Source organism: Talpa europaea (genome assembly GCF_964194135.1).
Source record: "Talpa europaea genome assembly, chromosome: 10".
NCBI classification, from domain to species: Eukaryota; Metazoa; Chordata; class Mammalia; order Eulipotyphla; family Talpidae; genus Talpa; species Talpa europaea.
Genome location: NC_140077.1, coordinates 23,481,363 through 23,501,939, shown reverse-complemented (window position 1 = coordinate 23,501,939; position 20,577 = coordinate 23,481,363). Strand labels below are relative to the sequence as shown.

General features: G+C 35.5%; 1 protein-coding gene across 1 annotated transcript in view; it reads right to left on the bottom strand.

The window, feature by feature from the left end:
- TM9SF3 (transmembrane 9 superfamily member 3) overlaps positions 1 to 20,577 on the bottom strand; it is a gene marked incomplete at both ends in the record, with an annotated part of 56,616 nt that overhangs the window by 34,332 nt on the left and 1,707 nt on the right. Inside the window, 4 exons of the mRNA XM_084244661.1 lie at positions 5,410 to 5,487; positions 6,092 to 6,252; positions 8,161 to 8,283; positions 15,428 to 15,623. Coding sequence (XP_084100787.1) covers positions 5,410 to 5,487; positions 6,092 to 6,252; positions 8,161 to 8,283; positions 15,428 to 15,623 — 558 coding nt within the window. The remainder of the gene's footprint in view (positions 1 to 5,409; positions 5,488 to 6,091; positions 6,253 to 8,160; positions 8,284 to 15,427; positions 15,624 to 20,577) is intronic.

Sequence of the window (20,577 nt, the reverse complement as noted above, 5' to 3'; positions counted from 1 at the left end):
TTTCAGACTTTTACTAACTACAATAATTTCCACTTGAATGTCTTTCTGGAATTTCAGACTTAGACTGTCCTCAAACTCATGATCTCATATATTAACACTTACCTCTAATTTCTAACTTCTGCTAATGGTACTAACCTGTACCTTTGAAATTTTAGGATCTCTGGCTCTTCCTTCTTCTTAATCCTTCCTAGGTAATTACTATTAAGCTTTTATTTTCTTTCAAAATATCTCTTGTCCACTCCTTTCCTCCAGTGCCACACCATCACCACCTCACACACTGACAGCACCTTCTAGTTGATTTTTTTAAATCTTTGATCTCTCCCCTTCTTTCAAATGATCCTGTAAAGAGTTACCCAGCAAATCTTTCTGAAACATCATGTTCATTTTTCACTTCTCTATTCTAAAATGTACAGAACACCCCCCAATTTTCTCTCATATCAGCTCTAAACTATTTTCCCTAATATTCTGTGATCCATGTAATATAGCCACCTCACCTTATATATCACTATCCAGCTGACCTCTTTCCATTGTATCCTATATACCAATCAGACAGAGCTTTCCTCAGTGATACATGAGCACAGCATACTTACTTCTATCTTACATCCTGCTCACAATTCCTTCTAACACAGATTCTCTCCACCACTATAAATTCTGCCTATACTTTAAAGACCAACTTAAAAACCTCTTCCTCCCAAAACTTCTCATCTCCATATTCTAGATATTTATAGCTATATTCCTGCTCTAAACTTCTGTAGGTACATACATAGAACACCTAATATAGACTGTCTTATATAATTAGGGCAGATTTTTAAATTGGGCTGACATGTGTACATGTACTAGAGTGAAGGTCAGGCCCAGATCTGTCACCCATCCTGAGGTTTCAGGCAAGTGATAAACACTCCTGAAAAACAGGAGACAGTCAACTGTCTTTGCTTCATCATAAGATCATTTGTTCCTTCCAACAATTTATTTATTAAACAGCTACTGAAATTATAAAGGAAACAGTGCAAATACATATTTTTTTAAATAGAGGCATGTTTTATTTATTTATTTATTTGTTTGGGTTTTTTTGTTTGTTTGTTTTTTTGGTTTTTTGTTTATACATGCACTGGGTACAGTCAGAAGTGCGGGAGGGTGAGAGAATTCACCAGAGCCAGAGCGGGGAGCAGAGCAGGCAGAAGGACCGAAGTACACTGCTGAGGGGAGCAGCAGGCAGCAGGAGAGGTCTGCGCGCCATGTGGGACCCTCCTCCAGTGGCCGGGGAGCAGCCGGGGATCGAACCGGCGTTGCAGAGGCTTCGGCAGCTTCGCAACCCAGCGCTCAACCGCTGCGCCACCGGGGAGGCCCACAAATATTTTTTAAATATTTACAAGGAAAGGCAACAAATTTATCATAAAAGGATCATTCAAGATTTAAAAGGGCAGTCTAAAACTAGAGGCTCTTCCAAAGATTTAATTTTGTTCCTACTCTGAGAAATTAATAACCTAGAAAAGGATCACAGAAAAAAATCATATATGTGATTCATCTGTTTCAGTCAATGTATCAAATTCTTAAAGTTTTATACAGTTATTAGAAATTAGAAAGTTTTACATTGTTGCCTTTAGTAATAAGAACACACCTAAAATGGTAAAGTCTCTATAAAGCTCTTTGCTATTTTCTAATCTAAAATACACACGTTCAAACCCAAAACCTATTTTAAAGTAGCACTAATAACCTGATACTTTATAAGATTTTCCCCCCAAAAAAGTATGAAATGCTGCATGATTCAAAATTACAGCAAGGGAAATATTTCTTAAAAGAATCAGATGTCACTAAGGCATTACTAACCCTGCGCCTGCTGACTACAGCACCCCCTAGTGTTGCTAATTCTAAGCAGTATCCTCAGTTTGACATAAATTTTAGAACATTTGCAACAACTATATTACCAGTGCTGTCTCTTACGAGCACTTGTTATGTGCCGAATAGTAAACTAGGTGCTTTATATTTATTCCCAAATGGAATTTCATCACAACTCTTCAAGGTATAATCCCCGCTCCATTATTAGGAATGAGCAAGCTAAAAAAACTGAGTAATTTGACCAAGTTTTTATTTATAGTAAGTGGCAAAGCGTTTATATTCAACTTGAGCACCTAAGCCTGTGTAGTCACTTCATAAGAAAAAATTCCTACACTTAAAACACAATAGATCCCATCCCCTCCTGCCTACTTAAGGAAAATGCTGCAATAATTCTCTCCCTTTCTCTTACATCATCAGCTTTGCACTACTGACCCCTATCAATATACAAACATGTTTTTTTTATATCTCTGATCTTTCTCTCCAAGTCTCCAAATACAGCCTTTCTGCCCCAGTGATGGAAGCTTCACTCCAGTAGATGCTCAGGGCAAAACTACATAGAGTTCTTCTCAGCCTTTATCCTCCTATCCATCAGGAAACCCTGGGGACTCTAACATCTTCTCACCACCTATACTGCTATACCTTTGCTTAAGCCCCAATTTGCCTCTCATCTAAACTGTTGCAATAGCTCTTCATTGGTCTTCATGCTTTTCTCTTTAGCTCCATACAATTTATTCTCAACATAGTAATCTGAGCAATCCCTTTTAAACTAAGTAGAGCTGTCATTTCCCTGCTGAAAACACTACCATTCCCCTCTCTGCATTTGAAGTCCTGACAGCAGTCATGGATGATCTAGGTTCCTGTTATCTCTGACTTCATCTCCTACTACTCATCCTCCCACTCTGCTCCAGTCACATTGGCCTCCTTACTATTCTTTCCTCAAACACACCAAGCATGTTCCCACCTAACAGGCTTTGCAATGGTGTTGCCTCTGCCTGGAATAATCTTTCCCCCAGATCCCCACATCCCTTATTTCCAAATTCCTTCAAGATTTTGCTCAGAAGTCCCTACCAGAGGCTTACCTGGCCACCATCTTCAAAACTACATTTTACCTCATCCATGGCATTCTTGTCCCACAGCTAACCTTTTCTTTTTTAATGCACATACCTTTGAATACACTATACACTTCACCTATTATGTTACTGTACATGTCCCCATGAGAATATGTGCTCCTAGAGGGCATGGATATTTGGCATTTACTTCCTAGTATATTTCATTCAGTAGAGTGTTTGACACATAGCAGGTGCTCAATATTGATTAAAAAAATAAATACACTGATTACTAGTGAAAATGTCAAAAAGCAGCCTTTTCCTCTTGGAACTAGAAACAAGGCAGAACATGGTACTCCAGTAGGGAATGTCAAAATTGCCCAAATGTTGAAGTTATTTTTGTGCCTATACCTTTAACTGGACCACCAACACCTTATTCAGAACTGCCCAAGCACTGTAACTGTTGAGAACACACGGAGGGAGATGAAGGCAGGCTTTTAGCTCCAGGAGTAATACATTAAGTCTTTCAATAAGGAGTACATTCCAAATATCTCTTTTTTTTTTTTTTATCCTAGGCCCTAGGGGAGATAAGAAGTAGTGGTAGATTCAGATCTGCGATTACAAAAACTATGAACCATCTCAAAAATAGGTGATAAATAAATTTCAGAATTCCATTCCAAATTATAAAAGAGGCAAGTCGGGAAGAAAGTCAGAAGAATGGATGACCTGTTGTCTTTTCATCTCCATCCTTGAAGAAGGGACCCATCAAAATAAAAATTTTTTTTTTGCATTAAAAAATGAAAGTTACCTGTATAAGACCTTTACAATCAAATGGACTACAGATCCGAAATCCAGCTTATATTTAGTGGATTGCATTTTTTCCTATTTTTGATGTTTTTATGTGGAAGGATTTCCTCTAGCAAAACCTGATTGATGTCCCTCCACTCTCCCATTCCATCACAGAACAATTCTTCCTCACATACATTCTTCTATTTCTCCACACTTGTTAGACAGATGTCCATGTAAGAAAACTTACAATAAGCATGGCTACTGTAAATAGTGTTGCAATGAACATGGAATGCCTGTTTCCCTTTGAATTAGTATTTTTGTATTCTTTATGTAGATACCCAGTGGTGGAACTGCTGGGCTCTATGGCAGATCCATTTTTAATCTTTTGAGAAATCTCCATACCGTTTTCCATAAGGACTAGATCACTGTACATTCCCACCAACAGTGTAAGAATTTTTTTTTTTTTTCTCCACAACCTCACCTCACAATAGCATCCTACTCTGCTACCAAACTCTTGCCATTTTGGCCACATAGATGGAGCTGGAGGGGGATGTGCTAAACGAAACAAGCCAGAAGGAGAAAAAAAAAAGACAAATACCAGATGGTGTCACTTAGAAAGCTAAATTAAGAACTAACCCGAGACTACAGAATTTTAACCCTGACTATAGAACTGAGGCTCCCAGAGGAAGAGGGAGCAGGAAAGAGGAAAGACAAGAACAAAACTAGGAGTGGGAAGTGGGGAGCAAACACTATAGACTATGGTGGTAGATTATGAGTATTTTGGTAGTAGGTGTGGTGTGCACTGACAGCTGGGGGGGAGAAATCCTATACTTTTAAAACACAAAGATGTAAACTAATGTTACCTCATTAAGAAATTAAGATATTCAAAAATACAAAAAAAAATATCAATGTCATGAAATACAGACTAAGGCACTATTCACTATCCCAGATAAAAGGAGAATAAAGAGACATGACCAAACGCAATACACATTCAGTTATTTCTTTTAGCTATAAAGAATACTAATGGGGCAACTGGTAGACTCTAAATAAAATCTATAGATTTTAACAGTATTATCAATATTAATTTTCTGATTTTGATCACTGTAAAGAATTTCTATTAGAGAATGTTTATAAGTAGGAATACTCAACTAAGCTCTTAGGGGAAAGGATACCATGTCAGCAATTACTCTTAAATGAGAAAGCTGAGGAGGGATAAAGAAAATGTAATAAAATGTCAATATCTGGGAAATTTGGGTGAAGGGAATTCAGAAATTCCCTGAATTAGGGGCTACTATTTTTGCAACTTTTCTATCTGAACTTTTGTCAAAATAAAATTTTTTAACTATTAACCAGAAAAAAGAAAACTTGTAATATTGCAGCACTGACTATATTAAGTACATTTAATTCTGAATTTCAACATTAAGCCTGTATGATCACAGACCTAAGTCGCTGTTTCCAATTTTAGTCACTTTAGTAATAAAAGTGCTATTTTGATGTCCCGAATATTATTTGCTTCCATGTGTATTCTTACTTGGTTTAAACCACAGGCAAAATGATGGGAGTTTTTGACTGCTTCTTTAAAACTCTCTCTCACCTTATGACTCTGAGCTCACACCCAAAATCACCATTAGTTAAATCTTTGGGCTACACAGCTCTAGCACAATGCCCTACATATGGTAGGTGCTCATTAACTTTTGCTGAAGACACACTGAGAGATTAAAATACACAATTTACCTACCCTGTGTTGAAAAAAGGATGGATCAAGATATTTGTCAAATCGATCTTCAAATTTTACATCTGACCTTTTCCATTTTACCTGAAGAAAAATTTTTTCATTTGAAAATCACGATGAGCAAACAAATTAATAATCTATAACAAAACTGAGCACTATTTGTAAAGATTTACACACATGGAATAAGAAACTAGCAAAATAGTGGAAGCTTGCTGTTATTTGAGAAGCTGAAACATGTATGATAAACAGTTAACCAACTTTCCTCTGTATTTACAAAACTTACAACTTTACTTAGAGGAATCATTTCAGTTCTCAAGTACTATTAACTACTGCTGATTTGCATACTCCAACTTGATGAATGTGATCATTCATCAAGAATAATGTGATCTAAAAACATAACCATGAAAATACATAGTTCAGTTAACTACCTACTTATAATGGTAAACTTTGCTGCAGCAAATGGTAGCTCCTGCAAATGCATAAAGTGTATCTAATACTACAGAACTGAAGTAAATCTCCCTGTTCTCAGGAAACTCATTTACATACACTGAGGAAATACAGTTTTAATAACATTCTGTTGCATCCCACTTCAAGCTACATAGCCATCTATTAAAGTTCTAAATCACACTTAACTGTCGATATTAGGTGACAAACAATTCTTCCTATGTATTATTATTTTAGTACTTACTGAATATGACATTTGGATTTTAGTATTGGGAACCAGTTTCACCTTCCCTTCACTAGTTAGATTAACATCAACAATTCGATTTCCATTAAAACCTATTTCAAGTTTTTTGTAGGTCCACAGATAGTAATCTTCTCCATTTTCATCTGCTTCACCAACAATACCTACAAAAGAAAGAACACTTTTCACAAGGTAATATTACTTAATCTTCAAATATTTTAGATGGTAAAAGCTCATAAAAATAGTTTTATGAAAAAGCACTACTACTATTATTCCTTATGGTTAGAACAAGGTAAATATGCAGACTGGATTTCTACCCTTTGTTAACTACTTGGCAAACACAAACTTTGGTCAGGGAGTAGTGAAAAAGTTAGCTCAGCAAAACCTACCAATAATTTGATTTTCAAAGTTCATGCTCTGTCATTAGCATCACCTTCCTTTATAATAAATATCACCTTGCATGTGTTTTTTCCTTACTAGCTCAAAATTTCAGAGAAGTGATACATCACCATCTGGCAAAGTTTCCTAGTTTGTAGTGATCAAACTGAAAATTAAAATCAAGGTCTCCAGAGGCTCAGTTCATCACTTTCTCTGATAACCTATGATCTACCCATTCCTACTATCCATTCTCCACATATGTACATATGGGTACTAAAACTTAATTGCCTCTTCTTTATACCTCAAGGCACCCAAGAGAGATACTCCAAAATATCTCCCTTAAATCTGACAGGCTCTGGAATCCCAGGGTTCAAAACACTTTCTCTTAAAATAGGCAAGCACAGTTGCCATGTTACCGAGGAAGCCCACAGAAAAAAACCCCTAAGGTTCAGACATGAAACCTGTAAGCAATGAAAAGAATAGGGGAGAAACCTGTTCTCTCATTCAAAAAAAGAGGAAAGCCAGTGGGTTCTCCTGAATCACAGGATCAGAAATCTTTAGTGAATTATTCAGCACTTCTACTATTCTCAGAGCTGATGACAGAAATATCTGTATAAATGTAGTACTAACTCAGGCCTTATATAAAATGCTTACTGGTCATATATAACTAATATCCCAAATGGTAATGATGAATGCATACAATTACATCTTGAGATTATTTTACTTACAAATTTCATGACAGTACCAAATTAAACAGATCAGATATGCTCACTTTATCATTTTGCTGCTCATGAATATAGTAGACTGTTAATTTGAAGAATTAGAATCTTAATCATAAATAAGAACAGGCATCAAAAGACCCCCCCCCCCAAAAAAAAAACACTAAGAGAAAAATGTGATCAAATATGTTGGCTATGATAGCTGTTTGGCTATGCCCTGCATTTTGAATAATGTAATCAAGTCCAACGCAAATGATTTTTTTTAAATTATGCACAAGTTTGTATTAACTGTGCTATACCTTTTTCTCCATCAATACAGACAAGCAATAGACCGAAAACAAAACAAAGTTTTAAACATACAGAGTTCTGGAAAATAACATAGGAGCTACAAGTTATTTAGGATACTTTCAATATCTAAAAACCATACTAGCAGTTCCACAAGAGAATCAAAAATAAGCTTCAAAATCCTACTTAGCTTCTTTGGTTTTATTTAATAAAAATAAATCAAAAGAAAACATGCCAGGGAGAAACCCACATGGCGCAGCAGGCCTCTCCTGCCTCGCCCGCTGCTCCCCTCAGCAGTGTCTTTGGTCCGTCTGCCTGTTCTGCTCCATGCTCTGTCTCTGGTGAATTCTCTCACCCTCCCGTACCTCTGACCTGTACCTCAGTTCTTGTATAAATAAATAAAATCTAAAACAACAACAAAAAGAAAACATGGGAAAGGGGCAGGGGGTATTTTGGATTGGTCAAGGTACCTTCTAGTTCCTTGAATCTGAAAAGTTATATTGTATAAAAGTTGTATTTGGAGAAAATGTGACATGTCTGCCAATGTCAAAAATCCTTTAAATAGGGGATCTTAAAATTGTTATTAAAGGCATTCTGTGAAAATGCATTTACAGATTCAGTATATAGAATGCTGAATAGAATCTTTATAGAACCTTTATAGAATCCTTTTAAATGTAACAGAATACGTACCCCATATTGGTAAGTCATCTATGTACATCTGGTACCAGTAGTGATTTTTTATAGCATATACAAATGCATCTCTCTTTTCTTTATCTAAGTCAACTTCACAGTAAGTAGCTGGCATCACATCATCTGCATGATATGAAAATGAGAAATTAGTGAGAAAACAACTCAAGAAAAAAAAACCAAGATTTCCTGAAGTTAAAATTTCTATTCATAGCAGTTCAGTCTGAGAGATAAATAAACGTGGGCTGGAATTCCTTTTTTGTTTAGGTTTGAAAGGATTTTAATCTTTATTTTCAAAGATTATCTGACTAAGTAAACAATGCTTTATAAAAAAATTATACATGAATTTACAAAGTATCTTTAAAATAAATTGGTTTTAAAGACAAAAATTAGAAGCTGAACACACAAAGTTTTTATTGAACACATACAAAAACCTCAAAAATAGGATCCTAAAGAGAAGAATTTCAAGTTGTAAGATATCAAACAATCTTGGAAATACAAGTCACAAGAGGCTACAGAGTCTATGAGGAATTCCACCGGCTCTTCATAATTAGGAAAATTAAAAGGCAAACCTCTACCTGGCTGGCGTTACTGTTCATAAATTGCTCAGAAGTCCCCTAGAGATGAGCCATTTTTATTCCTGACTGCTTTCAAAAATATTATTACCAAATACTATTCAGATGATCTCTAACTTACAAGCCTTTCAAAACTATGTTTTCACAAATGTGCTTATGGTTTCTTAACAAAACATAATCCGAAAACCTGCCAATACTCTGGATGTCCAAAAAAGGATTAAATTATTTTGTATATTAAACAATTAGGAAAAATAAATCTGAACAAAAAAATCAAAAGTAGTTATTTTAAGTTCTCCTGTCCTATATTGATTATTTAGAAACTTGAAGTGCTAATTTTCCCCAAAAGACAACTTAAATTTCTTAAATGTTGCTTGAAACTTCTTAAATATAAATTGTAGCTGAACCATTATTAATAACCATCTATAAAAACATTTCTACAAGAAGGCCTCCCCTGGTGGCGCAGCGGTTGAGCGCTAGGCTGCGAAGCTGCCCGCAGCCTCCGCAGTGCCAGTTCAATCCCCGGCTGCCGGCAAGGGCCCCACATGGCGCGCAGACCTCTCCTGCTGCGCCCGCTGCTCTCCTCAGCAGTGTATTTTGTCAGTCTGTCTGTTCTGTTCCCCGCTCTGGCTCTGGTGAATTCTCTCACCCTCCCGCGCTTCTGACTTACCCAGTGCTTGTATGTATGAATAAATAAATAAATAAATCTTTAAAAAAAAATTTCTACAAGAGTTATAACCCCAGGCACCAGCAACACATGACCCCAGTGCTCAACAGAAAGAACAGCTTCCTTTCATTATATCGCTTAGCCCAGAGTAGGGACTCCAAAACTTTGAAGTCAGGGAAATACTTGCACACTCAAAATAGGAAAACTGCTTTGTCTCCAACAATGATTCCCACACAGATTTTCTTTCTACTCAGGCCTTTTTAGGCAGCAAGGAATTTAGGATTTTCATGAGAAAAATAGGTTGAGCAGAAAAGGGAGGGAGAGTAAGAACATGAGGTTGCTATAAAGGGTTCCTACAGTAGCAGCTAGGAGAACTAAGAGGTCCCCAAATGGGAGTTCCATGGAGTTTGATAGTGAACAATGGGCAGCAGGCAATCACCCCTACAGAGGGGAAGTGAGAACCAAAGGAAGGCCTATGTTTGAGCAGCAACTCAAACTGCAGTGACTGTAGGAGGGAGACCTCACGATTACCTCTTCTGCAAAATCACTAACTCCTTGCTGTTACAATCAAACATTCACAGTAACTGTTATTAACATAACAGCAATCTAATGCATGACATTCTGATATACAACATGACATTTACCTGCAAAGAGCTTTTAAAAGATTCCTCCCAGTCTGAACTTTAGTTCAATCTTCTCTTTCCAAAAACATCATCCTCTCCCCTACACTCTAGCCAAACTCCACCACCTAAAAAGGTTCCCATTCACCTTGAGCTTGCAATCTATAGATTTTGTTTTTGCTTATATTGAGGTCCATCCTAGTATTGCCCCAATCCCCCTGCTCTCCTCAACAGAGTAATCCCCAATTCTGGAGATCCCCTAAGATCTCTAAGATCCCCTAAGATCTCTCAAGTACCATAACCCACCCTTTCTCTCCACACCTCCCTTATGGTCTACAGATCCGTACTACTTAAAACCCTGTACTAAGCTACTGATCTTAGCTCTGCAAAAAGACCATCAGGACTTAGAAGTATGCCCAAAACTGATTATATCCTTTTTACCTATAGATAGCAAAAACTAAACAAACAAAAAATTCTAACAAATTTTAAGAGCATGGTTTTCCATTTATAGGGCAAAAGAAATCAACAGGCAAATTAGAATTGCCCATATACTAGTCACAAGTTGCTTAAGGACTTTTTGGCAATGACAAACTGCACATATAGTGGTGATCCCAATGTTATACCATGTAACCTAGGTGTATAATATACTATATATACACCATTTAGGTTTGTGTAATTTACATTCTGACATCAGCACAATGACAAAATCGTTTAATGATGCATTTCTCAGAACATATCCCCTTCAACAGGAACACATGACTGGTCATACATCTGTGTGTGAATGGTGTATGTCTAAGAATATCAGTATAAACAAATGAAATTTTGAGCAGAGCATTTCAGGATTGAAAAAGAGGCCTTAAAGAGGATCTTTCACAATGTAAAATCTAGAAATGTGATAAGAAGAAAAAATTTATCATTTCCATGGACTGTAAAAAGGGCCCGGTTAGTAAACTCTTAATGAATTCTTCTTGAAGTTAGGCAGATAAATACAAACACCATAAACAACTGAAGAGCCTGGTTGCTTAACTGAAATAGCACCTCTCTCAGGAGGGAGCCACTTTGAAAATAACAAATGTAATTATTTCTAAATATGACAAATCATTGAGTCAACATTCTCTGTAACTAGAAAAATCTACCATAAATCACTGCTTTAAAATTACAGTAGGGTATATCTTTCTTAAGATTAAATACAGGTCGTCCCTGGTGGTGCAGGGGTTAATGTCTCAGTTCTATCAAGCTATCTCCAGTCTTTCCCACTGCTCCCCTCAGCAGTGTATTTAAGTGGATCTGCCTGTTCGGCTCCCCACTCTGTCTCTGGTGAATCCTCTCATCCCCCACACCTCCTGTCAGTTCTTATACACATCAATAGATATAGATCTTTTTTTTTAAAAAAATTAAACATGAATTCTGAAGAGGATGTAACTCAGATTGACCGAAGTAAAATATTTTTCATGGGGGTAGGGAGGGCTTAGGAAAATTATAAAGTAGCAAATGTTAATAATGACTGGAAATTACACACCAATAACTCTATCATTAATCCCCAATAACATTCCAGAGTAATAATTGAATAGTGGTGAAAACACTGGGAAGAAAGAAAGTAGTAACTATTAATTATTCATGTTCTTCTCTGAGAATATCACACTTTACTTTCTCTTCTGATAACATAACTAAATTAGGAAATCACAAATAGTCTATCTCAAGTTCAGCAGCACTTGGCAAGGTTTCTCAGGAAGTCACAACAGACTAATTTGCAGAGGATAGATGTAAATTTGAGTTTTAGTATGGTTTCCACTTTTTACTAGCCATGTGAATGAAATCAAGCCACGTAGCCTCTGTGAACCTCAGTTCCCTCAACAGTAAAACAATAAAATCTATACTCTCTACTTCCCAGAGTTGGTATAAAGATTACAGTGCCAATATATTCACAGTGTCAAGTTCCTTGGAGCCACACACCCATTTGGGATTCCAATGAAAATGATATCTTCTTTACCTCCATGCACACTGACTCAAAATTAAGAGTACAACTTGAGAGGGTCCATGAAGCCCTGAAGTCAGAGCTTATGGTTCAACTTTGGTAGCCAGAGTGCACCATAGTGCCGGAATACAGTATCTACTCAAAAACTGCTAAATAATAATAATAAAAAAAAATTAATGGAATGGGAAAAACGGTAAATTCAGCTTTCAATCATGTATGTAATTTATTTTATATATATATATATATATATAAAGTGTCCAACTTGATAGGCAGTGTAAACTATACAATTTTTTCCAGATGGCTATTTGGCAACATGTATCAAAAACTGCCTTAAAAATGTTTATATCCATGGGCCTCCCTGGTGGCGCAAGGGGTTAAGCACCGCACTATGAAGCAATCCGCAGCCTCGGCAGCACAAGTTCAATCCCCAGCCAGCCAGGGAGCAACCCACATGGTGAGGCAGACCTCTCCTGTCTCGCCCACTGCTCCCCTCAGCAGTGTATTTCAGTCTGCCTGTTCTGTTCCCCACTGTCTCTGGTGAATCCTCTCACCACCCCCCACATCTCTGGCCTGTACCCCAGCTCTTGTATACATAAATAAATCTCTTTTAAAAAAAAAGTTTATACCCTTTGATTCAGTAATTGAACTTCTAGAATTAACCCTAGTAAAATACCTATGTGCTAGGATAGCAAAATACAGTTATTTCTATAGCAAAAACCACACCAAGAAAAGCAAGGAAGGAAAACAATGACCATCTTGTAATTGAGGGAAATTACAATACCCAAATTATAGACTACTGACTGTATAAACATATTTTTATTTTTTTAATGTATTTCTTGTATCATTTTTCATTTTTGCACAAGGTATGCATTTTCATTTTGGTTATATTCCCCATACAATTGCACCCCCCTTATTTTGACCCCAATCCCTCCTTCCCGCCCCCCGCAGTGTGTCTCTGGTTTATAGTTGCATGTTGATTTTGATTTTTCTCTTTATTATAGTTATTCTTTTTCCTGGCCCCTTATTTAGGTTTTCTAAACTTCTGCTATGAGTGAGACCATCCAGTATTTTTCTTTTTCTTTCTGGCTTATGTATAAACACATTTTTAAAAGAATAACAATAGAAGACAAGCTCATAAGATATTAAAAAAGGAGTAGGAACTAATCATACGTAACTTGTTGATTTACTAAGTGCTCAGAACAGTATCTGGCACGTAGTAAACATTATATAAGTGTTACATAAGTTTTAAAAATCATATAGATAACATGAACCCAATTTTTAAACATTTTAAATAATATGAGTGACTATAAAGAAAGAAGAACAAGTTAATGGTAATTACATCTAGTTGATTCTTAGCGTCTTTATTATTTATTTGTAGTGTTTAAAATTTATATATTAGAAACTAATATACAAATGATATAAAATGATATGTCTGTAAAAATCAGAAATATAGAATATATTTCTGAAAACAAAAAAAGATATGCACCTGGGGGAGAATAATTTTGTCATTGGTTTAAATAAGAATTTATAAAAAGCCCATGCTTATGAAATTTGCAATTAGCACAAGATTTAAGGAAGTGCAAAAATCAAAAATTCAAAATACCAAGACTCAAGATTCAACACAAGATTCAAGTTATTTGGCCTGGCTAAGATACTTTAGTTGAAACCAACAGGACAATAAAAACCAAGGTAATATCAAGTTCCCAGATTTCCAATTAAACAAGGCATACTAGCACAGTCAAACATATCTTTCAAATGTCAGCAAAGAATGATGCATGCACAAAAAAGAAAAAAGACGGAGGAGAAAAGAGATGAGCTAATTTTGAAAAGTGGAAAACAAATGGAAGATGGCAAAGACTACCAGTAAAGCAAGAGAAAGCATAACAAAGAAGCAATACCTACAAGAAGGAAAGAGAATGGTGTCACAGAACACAAGGGACACTCAGAACTTAGAAGCAACACAGATGTCATGGAAAAAATGTAGGGCTGAACACATGATGGAATTGTATAAAAAATATAGGTAGGTCAGATGCCTAGGTACTCTCCTCCACACAACACACAGTTTATGGTTGTTCAACAGGATTGTTAACAGAACTAACCAAATCACCTAGGGGCTAGTGCAGCACCTTGAGGTAAATCAAATCCTATAATCAATAAAATAATTTATCATTCCTTAATTTCTAATGCAAAATCATGTTGGAACTATAGACCTATATTATGTGCAATCAGTATTCATAATAATGACCATTTATTGAGTGTAAACTATGTAGCAGGTATTTTGACAAATGCTCAACATTATTTCATTTAACTGTGACAACAGTTCCATCAACTGGATTTTATTTGCCTCAATTCATAGGTCAATAAAATTAGATCAAAACAGGTGATCAATTTTCCCACAACTACACAGGAGGTGGGGTGCATGAAGTCTTTTTCTGACACCAAAGTACATGTTTTTCCACTCCTCTATGGCAAGGGTCCAAGAGGCACCCTCTAAGATTGTAGGGTCCATTATCTATAATTTTAGAACATTCTACAATTTTACAAGGTAACTCTTAGAACCTTGCATGTGGAATAGATACTCAATGCAGGCCTAGTTAGAAATACTCAAATACCCTTCTCTTTTTAATTTCCTCTCTGTGGTGTCAGTTTAGCATTTTATCTACTAGCAGTACATAAGACTATTAAGAAAAAAAAATGCATTAAATTCTAAGACACATCCCACATTAGACCTAAGACTATCCTGATATAATCTTAAGTTCCTTCAAATGTCTACTTAGTGACTTTCATTTTATGAAACAATATCAATCCATTTAGCTCACAAAATCTACCAGGTTAAAATAAAAGGAGTGTGTGTGTGTGTGTGTGTGTATAGTGTTGTGTTTACATAAATAGTTTTTTTTGTTTTTACAATATTTCCAAAATTTTATTTTCTTATTTGGATAGTCCTTTAGAAAAATTTTAAAAATCAAATACTTAAGAGAAGAAAGATTAACAATATAAGAATTGCCACAGTTCACATAGAAAAGGTTTGAGCTTCCATAATATTATCAGTATGCTGTGATATACCTTGGACAAATCATTTCATTTCTGAGCCTCGCTAAGAGGAAATCAGATGACAATCTCCACAGTACATTCAACTTTAAAATTCTACGATACTATAAATAACAACCAGGAAGCCTCATAAAACACTTTTCAAAGCTTGAACAACTTTAACCTTGAACAGGAAAGCAAGCGGCTACAGTAGAAAGAGAACTCTAATCAGCATTTACTATTTCACCTAGACCACTTAATTTAGCAGCTCCCTTACTAGCATATCTAATCAATACTTTGGGGGTACAAAACAGAAGTATCTGACCCCAATGTCAATAGTGCCAACATTGAGAAATGCTGATATACAATCTAATTTTTATTATAAGAACTATTAGGGGTTACTTACCTTTGAATTTAATATCTAGGCCACTAAACTCCAATTCAACTCCTTGAAGTGCTTCTCCCAGAGTTTCATGGTAATGACTGATACTTTTTTTTGACCCCACACAGAATGGAAGTGAAAAGTATTTATATGTCTCTTGGCGATTATGATAGGGCCCAACAGTATTCATCCATAAGACAACTTCTTCTTTATCTTGATACTGAAACCAAAAAGATAAAGAAGAATGTGTTTATTAATTTAATTCAAATTAAGGGAAGTATTTGTTCTGAACAAAAATATACTACTCCTGTTTGAAAAGTTATAAATACTGAAAGCTTAATTTATTTTGATACCCAATGTCTACACCATAAAAAACGAAACTCAGTGAATTTTTAAATTATAACCTCTGATTATGGTCTCAGGAGATGCACCTTTTCCAAACTTTGCTTCACAGAAAGTATTGCCAAGACAAAGTCTAATTACTCATAACAGTGTATTTATAACTAATACTTGTACTATCAAATAATAGCAAACCTAGAACCAATGATTAACCAAGCTAATGTGGACAAGGAAAAAGAAAACAAAATCAATAACTTATCCATAACTTCGTGTGTTAATCAATAGAAACCCCAAAAATCTAACATTGCTAGGAATAAAATTTAATCTCCTTTCCATGATCACTGGTCAAAAACTAAAGAAAGAAATGACAAAAAAAAGAGGGATAGAAAGCCACAGTCCATCCAAGACCTCATTTCACTGTCTTCTTCGTAAGTCTGGAAGATATGCATACACGCGCACAAACACACACACACACACACACAAAGCGAGTATATGTAATATGTATCTCTAGTGATGTAAACAGTTTCAGTGAATACTAGATACAGCTACATCTGGAATGTGATCCAGAGACTGTGGGCAGGTGACTTCTCCTTTTCAAGGTCCAGTGGGGGATATCCTAAAAATTTCTACAATTTCAAGTTTAAAATTCCAATGAACCTATGAAAAGCAATTATAAGAATAATTTTAAAGCTAGTAACTCAAGTTAGCAATATAAATTAAAGATAATGCAGGATGCAATTTAAGTCAGTAATCCACTGAACATTATTTTTTTACAAAGAAGCTACCATGTGCCAACATAACACAGAGGATACAGCTCTGAACATAGCATATCCTCTGCTCTGATGGACCTTAGAGTCTAAAGAGAAATATGGACACTGAATAAGCAATTATAATAAAGTAGGGTGGTATGGAGCATATAAAGAGGAAGTTATCCAACTAGCCCAACTACCAAATCCTTACCTTTAGTCCTCCATTTACACTGAATAATCATTTTCAATCAAAATCCACTAAATCTCCAAAAGCAAATCCATTTCACCCAAATCTATAGGATTCAAGTACTGTTCTAATTGTACCACCATTCTCTCAGATATGAACACCCAAACCCTAAGTCCTTTGGCACTTCAAAAAGCACTGATGTCTACTCTTATCCAAAGTCTTCAACTCTTTTCATTCACCATCACGCTAGGACTTAAATTTAATCACGTCATCTTCGATCATAATGTTTAGTAAATATCTCACTGTTGACATAAGATACGTGAAATATCTGTTATTAATAAAGTAACAGACCATCTCATTTTCTGAAGACAAGAGACATGTGTCAAGCACAAGTTTGAGTGTTCAGGATATACAGATAAAAAAAAATATTATTCTTTTCTTTAGGTTCACAATGCACAGTAAAGCCAGACAAGTAAATGATTAACAACAAAGAAGTAAGTGCTATAACTAAGCTAAGGGCTATAGTAGCAATGGTAAAGGAATGATTAATTCTGTTTTGGCAGAGAAGGGTCAGGATAAATAAAGAAAATCCTAAGCTGTTTCAGGACACTTCAGAAAAACTAGATAATCTTCATGTATGAAGGAATAAATCAAAGGTCTAAATCTATACAACCCCACTCGCACCTACTTTTTGCTAAAAAAAAAAGATATACATAATTCTCAGAACAGTGTTCTAAACCAATCATTATAAAATTATCAGTGTTGGTATTAGAATTGACACCTGTTCAGTATGCAGAAAAGTCTATGTATCGTATAATGTACACAAAAGATACCTGATATGATGGAAAAACACTGAAGAAATGATGAAATATTAAAGTTCATTAATAACATAAACGAAGTCTGAAGTATGTGCACTGACTGCAAGAGAGCCCTTTCAAAGAAATAAGGAGGGGTCACAAAATACATCCATTTAAGATCAGAAAGCTGAAAGAAGGCTTTACCATTAATCCTGACAGTCTTCAGAAGATAAATATTTGCATTAAAATACTTTGTGAGAAAGCAAAATCCAGTTCTGAAAAGGTTGCAAAAATCGCAATTTCAATAGTTTTTAATTATTTACTTTAAGCACATCTATCAGATTTCTAATACAAATAAATAAAAGTTTATTTTTAGATAGTCTCTAGAGATAACTGCTTTCTCTCTCTCTTAAAATAGCTTTGTTTTTAAATAAACACAGTTTACCAGAGTACAGCTGAAAATAGGACAATAAATTATGACACGTCCTAAAACCAGATCTATATGACAGCACTCACAAATGCACTTATAAAGACTTTATTATCCTTATAAATTTACAAATAAGTTTTAAGAATTCCTATACACCCAAAAGAGATGAAGACAAAAGGTTGTCATTTGCCAAAGTAAAGGAAACAAAGATTTCTGAGATCACTTGGGGTAGAAGTGTTTAAGGTAGAGGCTAGGAGTGTTTTCCTGTACATTACCTACCAGCGGTACAATGGGCCACAAGGACAGGGGATTTTAGCCCATACATCTTAAATGAACAATGGTCTGAGTTTGTTCACTGTGTTTTAAGCAATAGGTACATGCTTCCAAAATTGCATATTCTTGTTCCTGATATCTCTAATTATTCAACTCATTCAACAAGCACTGATTAAGTATCACTTGCTGTGCCCAAACAGTGTATGGGTATGTAACAGACTTAAAAAAAAAAAAAAAAAAAAAGTTTTGACTTATGATCTTGAGGAATAAAAAATTCAAGACTACAGTGCAAAGAATAAAATGCTTTCAAGATTACTGTGCCCTGATTGTTGCTTGTTTGGTTGGCTGGTTTTTTGGTGCTGACATCTTTACGTAGCAGTGCTATGAATGAAAATGTTAAATATAAAACAAGCAGAAAAAGCAAGGACTAGAGATCAGGAAGCTCAGATTCTTTCTGTGACCTTGGGCCAGTCAGTGAGCCTCATCAGGTCACTAGGAAAATCAAAGTGTTGTATTAAATGATCTCAAGTCTTCCTAGTTCTAAAATTCCATGATTCTTAACTTGAAATCTTTTTAATGGAGTACTGTGGACTCTTAGGAGACATGCTAATCTAACTCTAGAAGCTTAAAACCAAAAAACATAAACCACGCCTTATGCATCTTTCATTCATCTAAAGAGTGTCTCTTCAATCATTATTAAGAGCCTTTCATGAAAGTGTTCTTAATTTTTATTTCACTGTCCTGTAATCCATACATGATTTGACTTTTAAAAATTTTGAAAGGAACAGATCTTTATATATTCTAGATGCACATACTTTATTAGTCAATAGCACATTTCTTTTTCACTATTCTGAGAATATTAAAAGAGCTTTGGATAAATAAATACATAAAAAAATGACAATGGTGAAATGGTCAGCTGAATCCTAATTCAGTAGATAAAGTAAGAGAAATAGGGATTTGTGGAAATGCATAGAACAGCTGTCCCTTAAGACCAGCTATGCAATTTGTTGGGCCCAATACAAAATAAAAATGCAGTACCCATTGCTCAAAACTGAAGAATTTCAAAGGTGGTAACAGCAAAGCATAAAACCAAACACAGTCTTTACATGCCTGCACATATTGTGTGGCTGGGCAGGTTTTATGCCTATTAAATCAGTGCTTGTCCCTCTTTTATGCCAACCTAAAACTCTCTTCAGTAACAACTCATTAAGGGGCTAGATTTATTCAAGCATTCTTTAACTACTTAAAAATACCATCAATACAGAGAACTACTAAACTTAATACAACTGTTTCACCATCCTATTTTTAGGATAAAGGGCTAAAAAGCATATCCTATAAGCCTACTTCTACCCCTACTGTCTGTGTGGCCTTGGGCATGTAACTTAACCGCTCTATAAAAGAGATTCCAATATAACCTATCAGAGGTACAACGGACCACAAAGAAAAGGGATTTTTAACCCAGCTAAAGCCCCTAAATCACATCAGGCATCCCCAAAACTATGCATCTAAAACGAACCAATAGGGCCTCCCCTGGTGGCGCAGGTGGTTGAGAGCAGCCCTGTGAAGCTGTCCACAGCCTCTGCAGCGCAGTTTGATCCCAGCCAGCTGGCGAGGGTCCCACATGGCAAAGCAGACCTCTCCTGTCTCGCCCGCTCCTCCACTCAGCAGTGTATTTCATCAGTCTGCCTGTTCTGTTTGTTCCCCTCTCTGTCTCTGGTGAATCCTCTTACCCTCCTGCGCATCTGGCCTGTACCCCAGTTCTCGCATAAATAAATAAATCTTTAAAAAATAAATAAATAAAATGAACCCATAACCCCCAAGATTATTAATACAAGCTAAAAATGAGTTAATATATATAAAGCATTAGAACAGAACCCAGCACATACCACAACAAAGCCCTATTATTATTTCTACTTGGACAGTTTTCAAGGAAAGTTAATTTAAAGGGCAAACTTAGCTTCTGAAATTCTTTAGTAATTCAATACCATGGGTATTTACTAAACATCTACTCAGGAACCTTCCCTTAGCAATTTTTCTCTTCCACCTTCAGTATCATTCTTACTTCACTGGCTACTTTTTTCTTTTGAAGAGAAAAAAAAAATCATCTGCTTAAGGTGAATGCCTACTTTTCAAGAAACTTGGAAAAAAGTAAAACTTTCTGGCTAATAGCAAAAATACATATACGTGAATGAGTTATTTAAACTTTAGACTTATCTTAATGCTATTCTTTCTGTATAACTTGTTGCCTTTTTATTGAGTATTAACAATAGGAAGCCAATAGAGAGCAGTTTAATGTTGTTGACATACAATGAAAAGGATTCCAAATTGTGCAGCAACCATCTCATATTGTATTATCTCAAAAACCTTTTATCAAATATTTTATAATTACTGGAAGAAAAAAA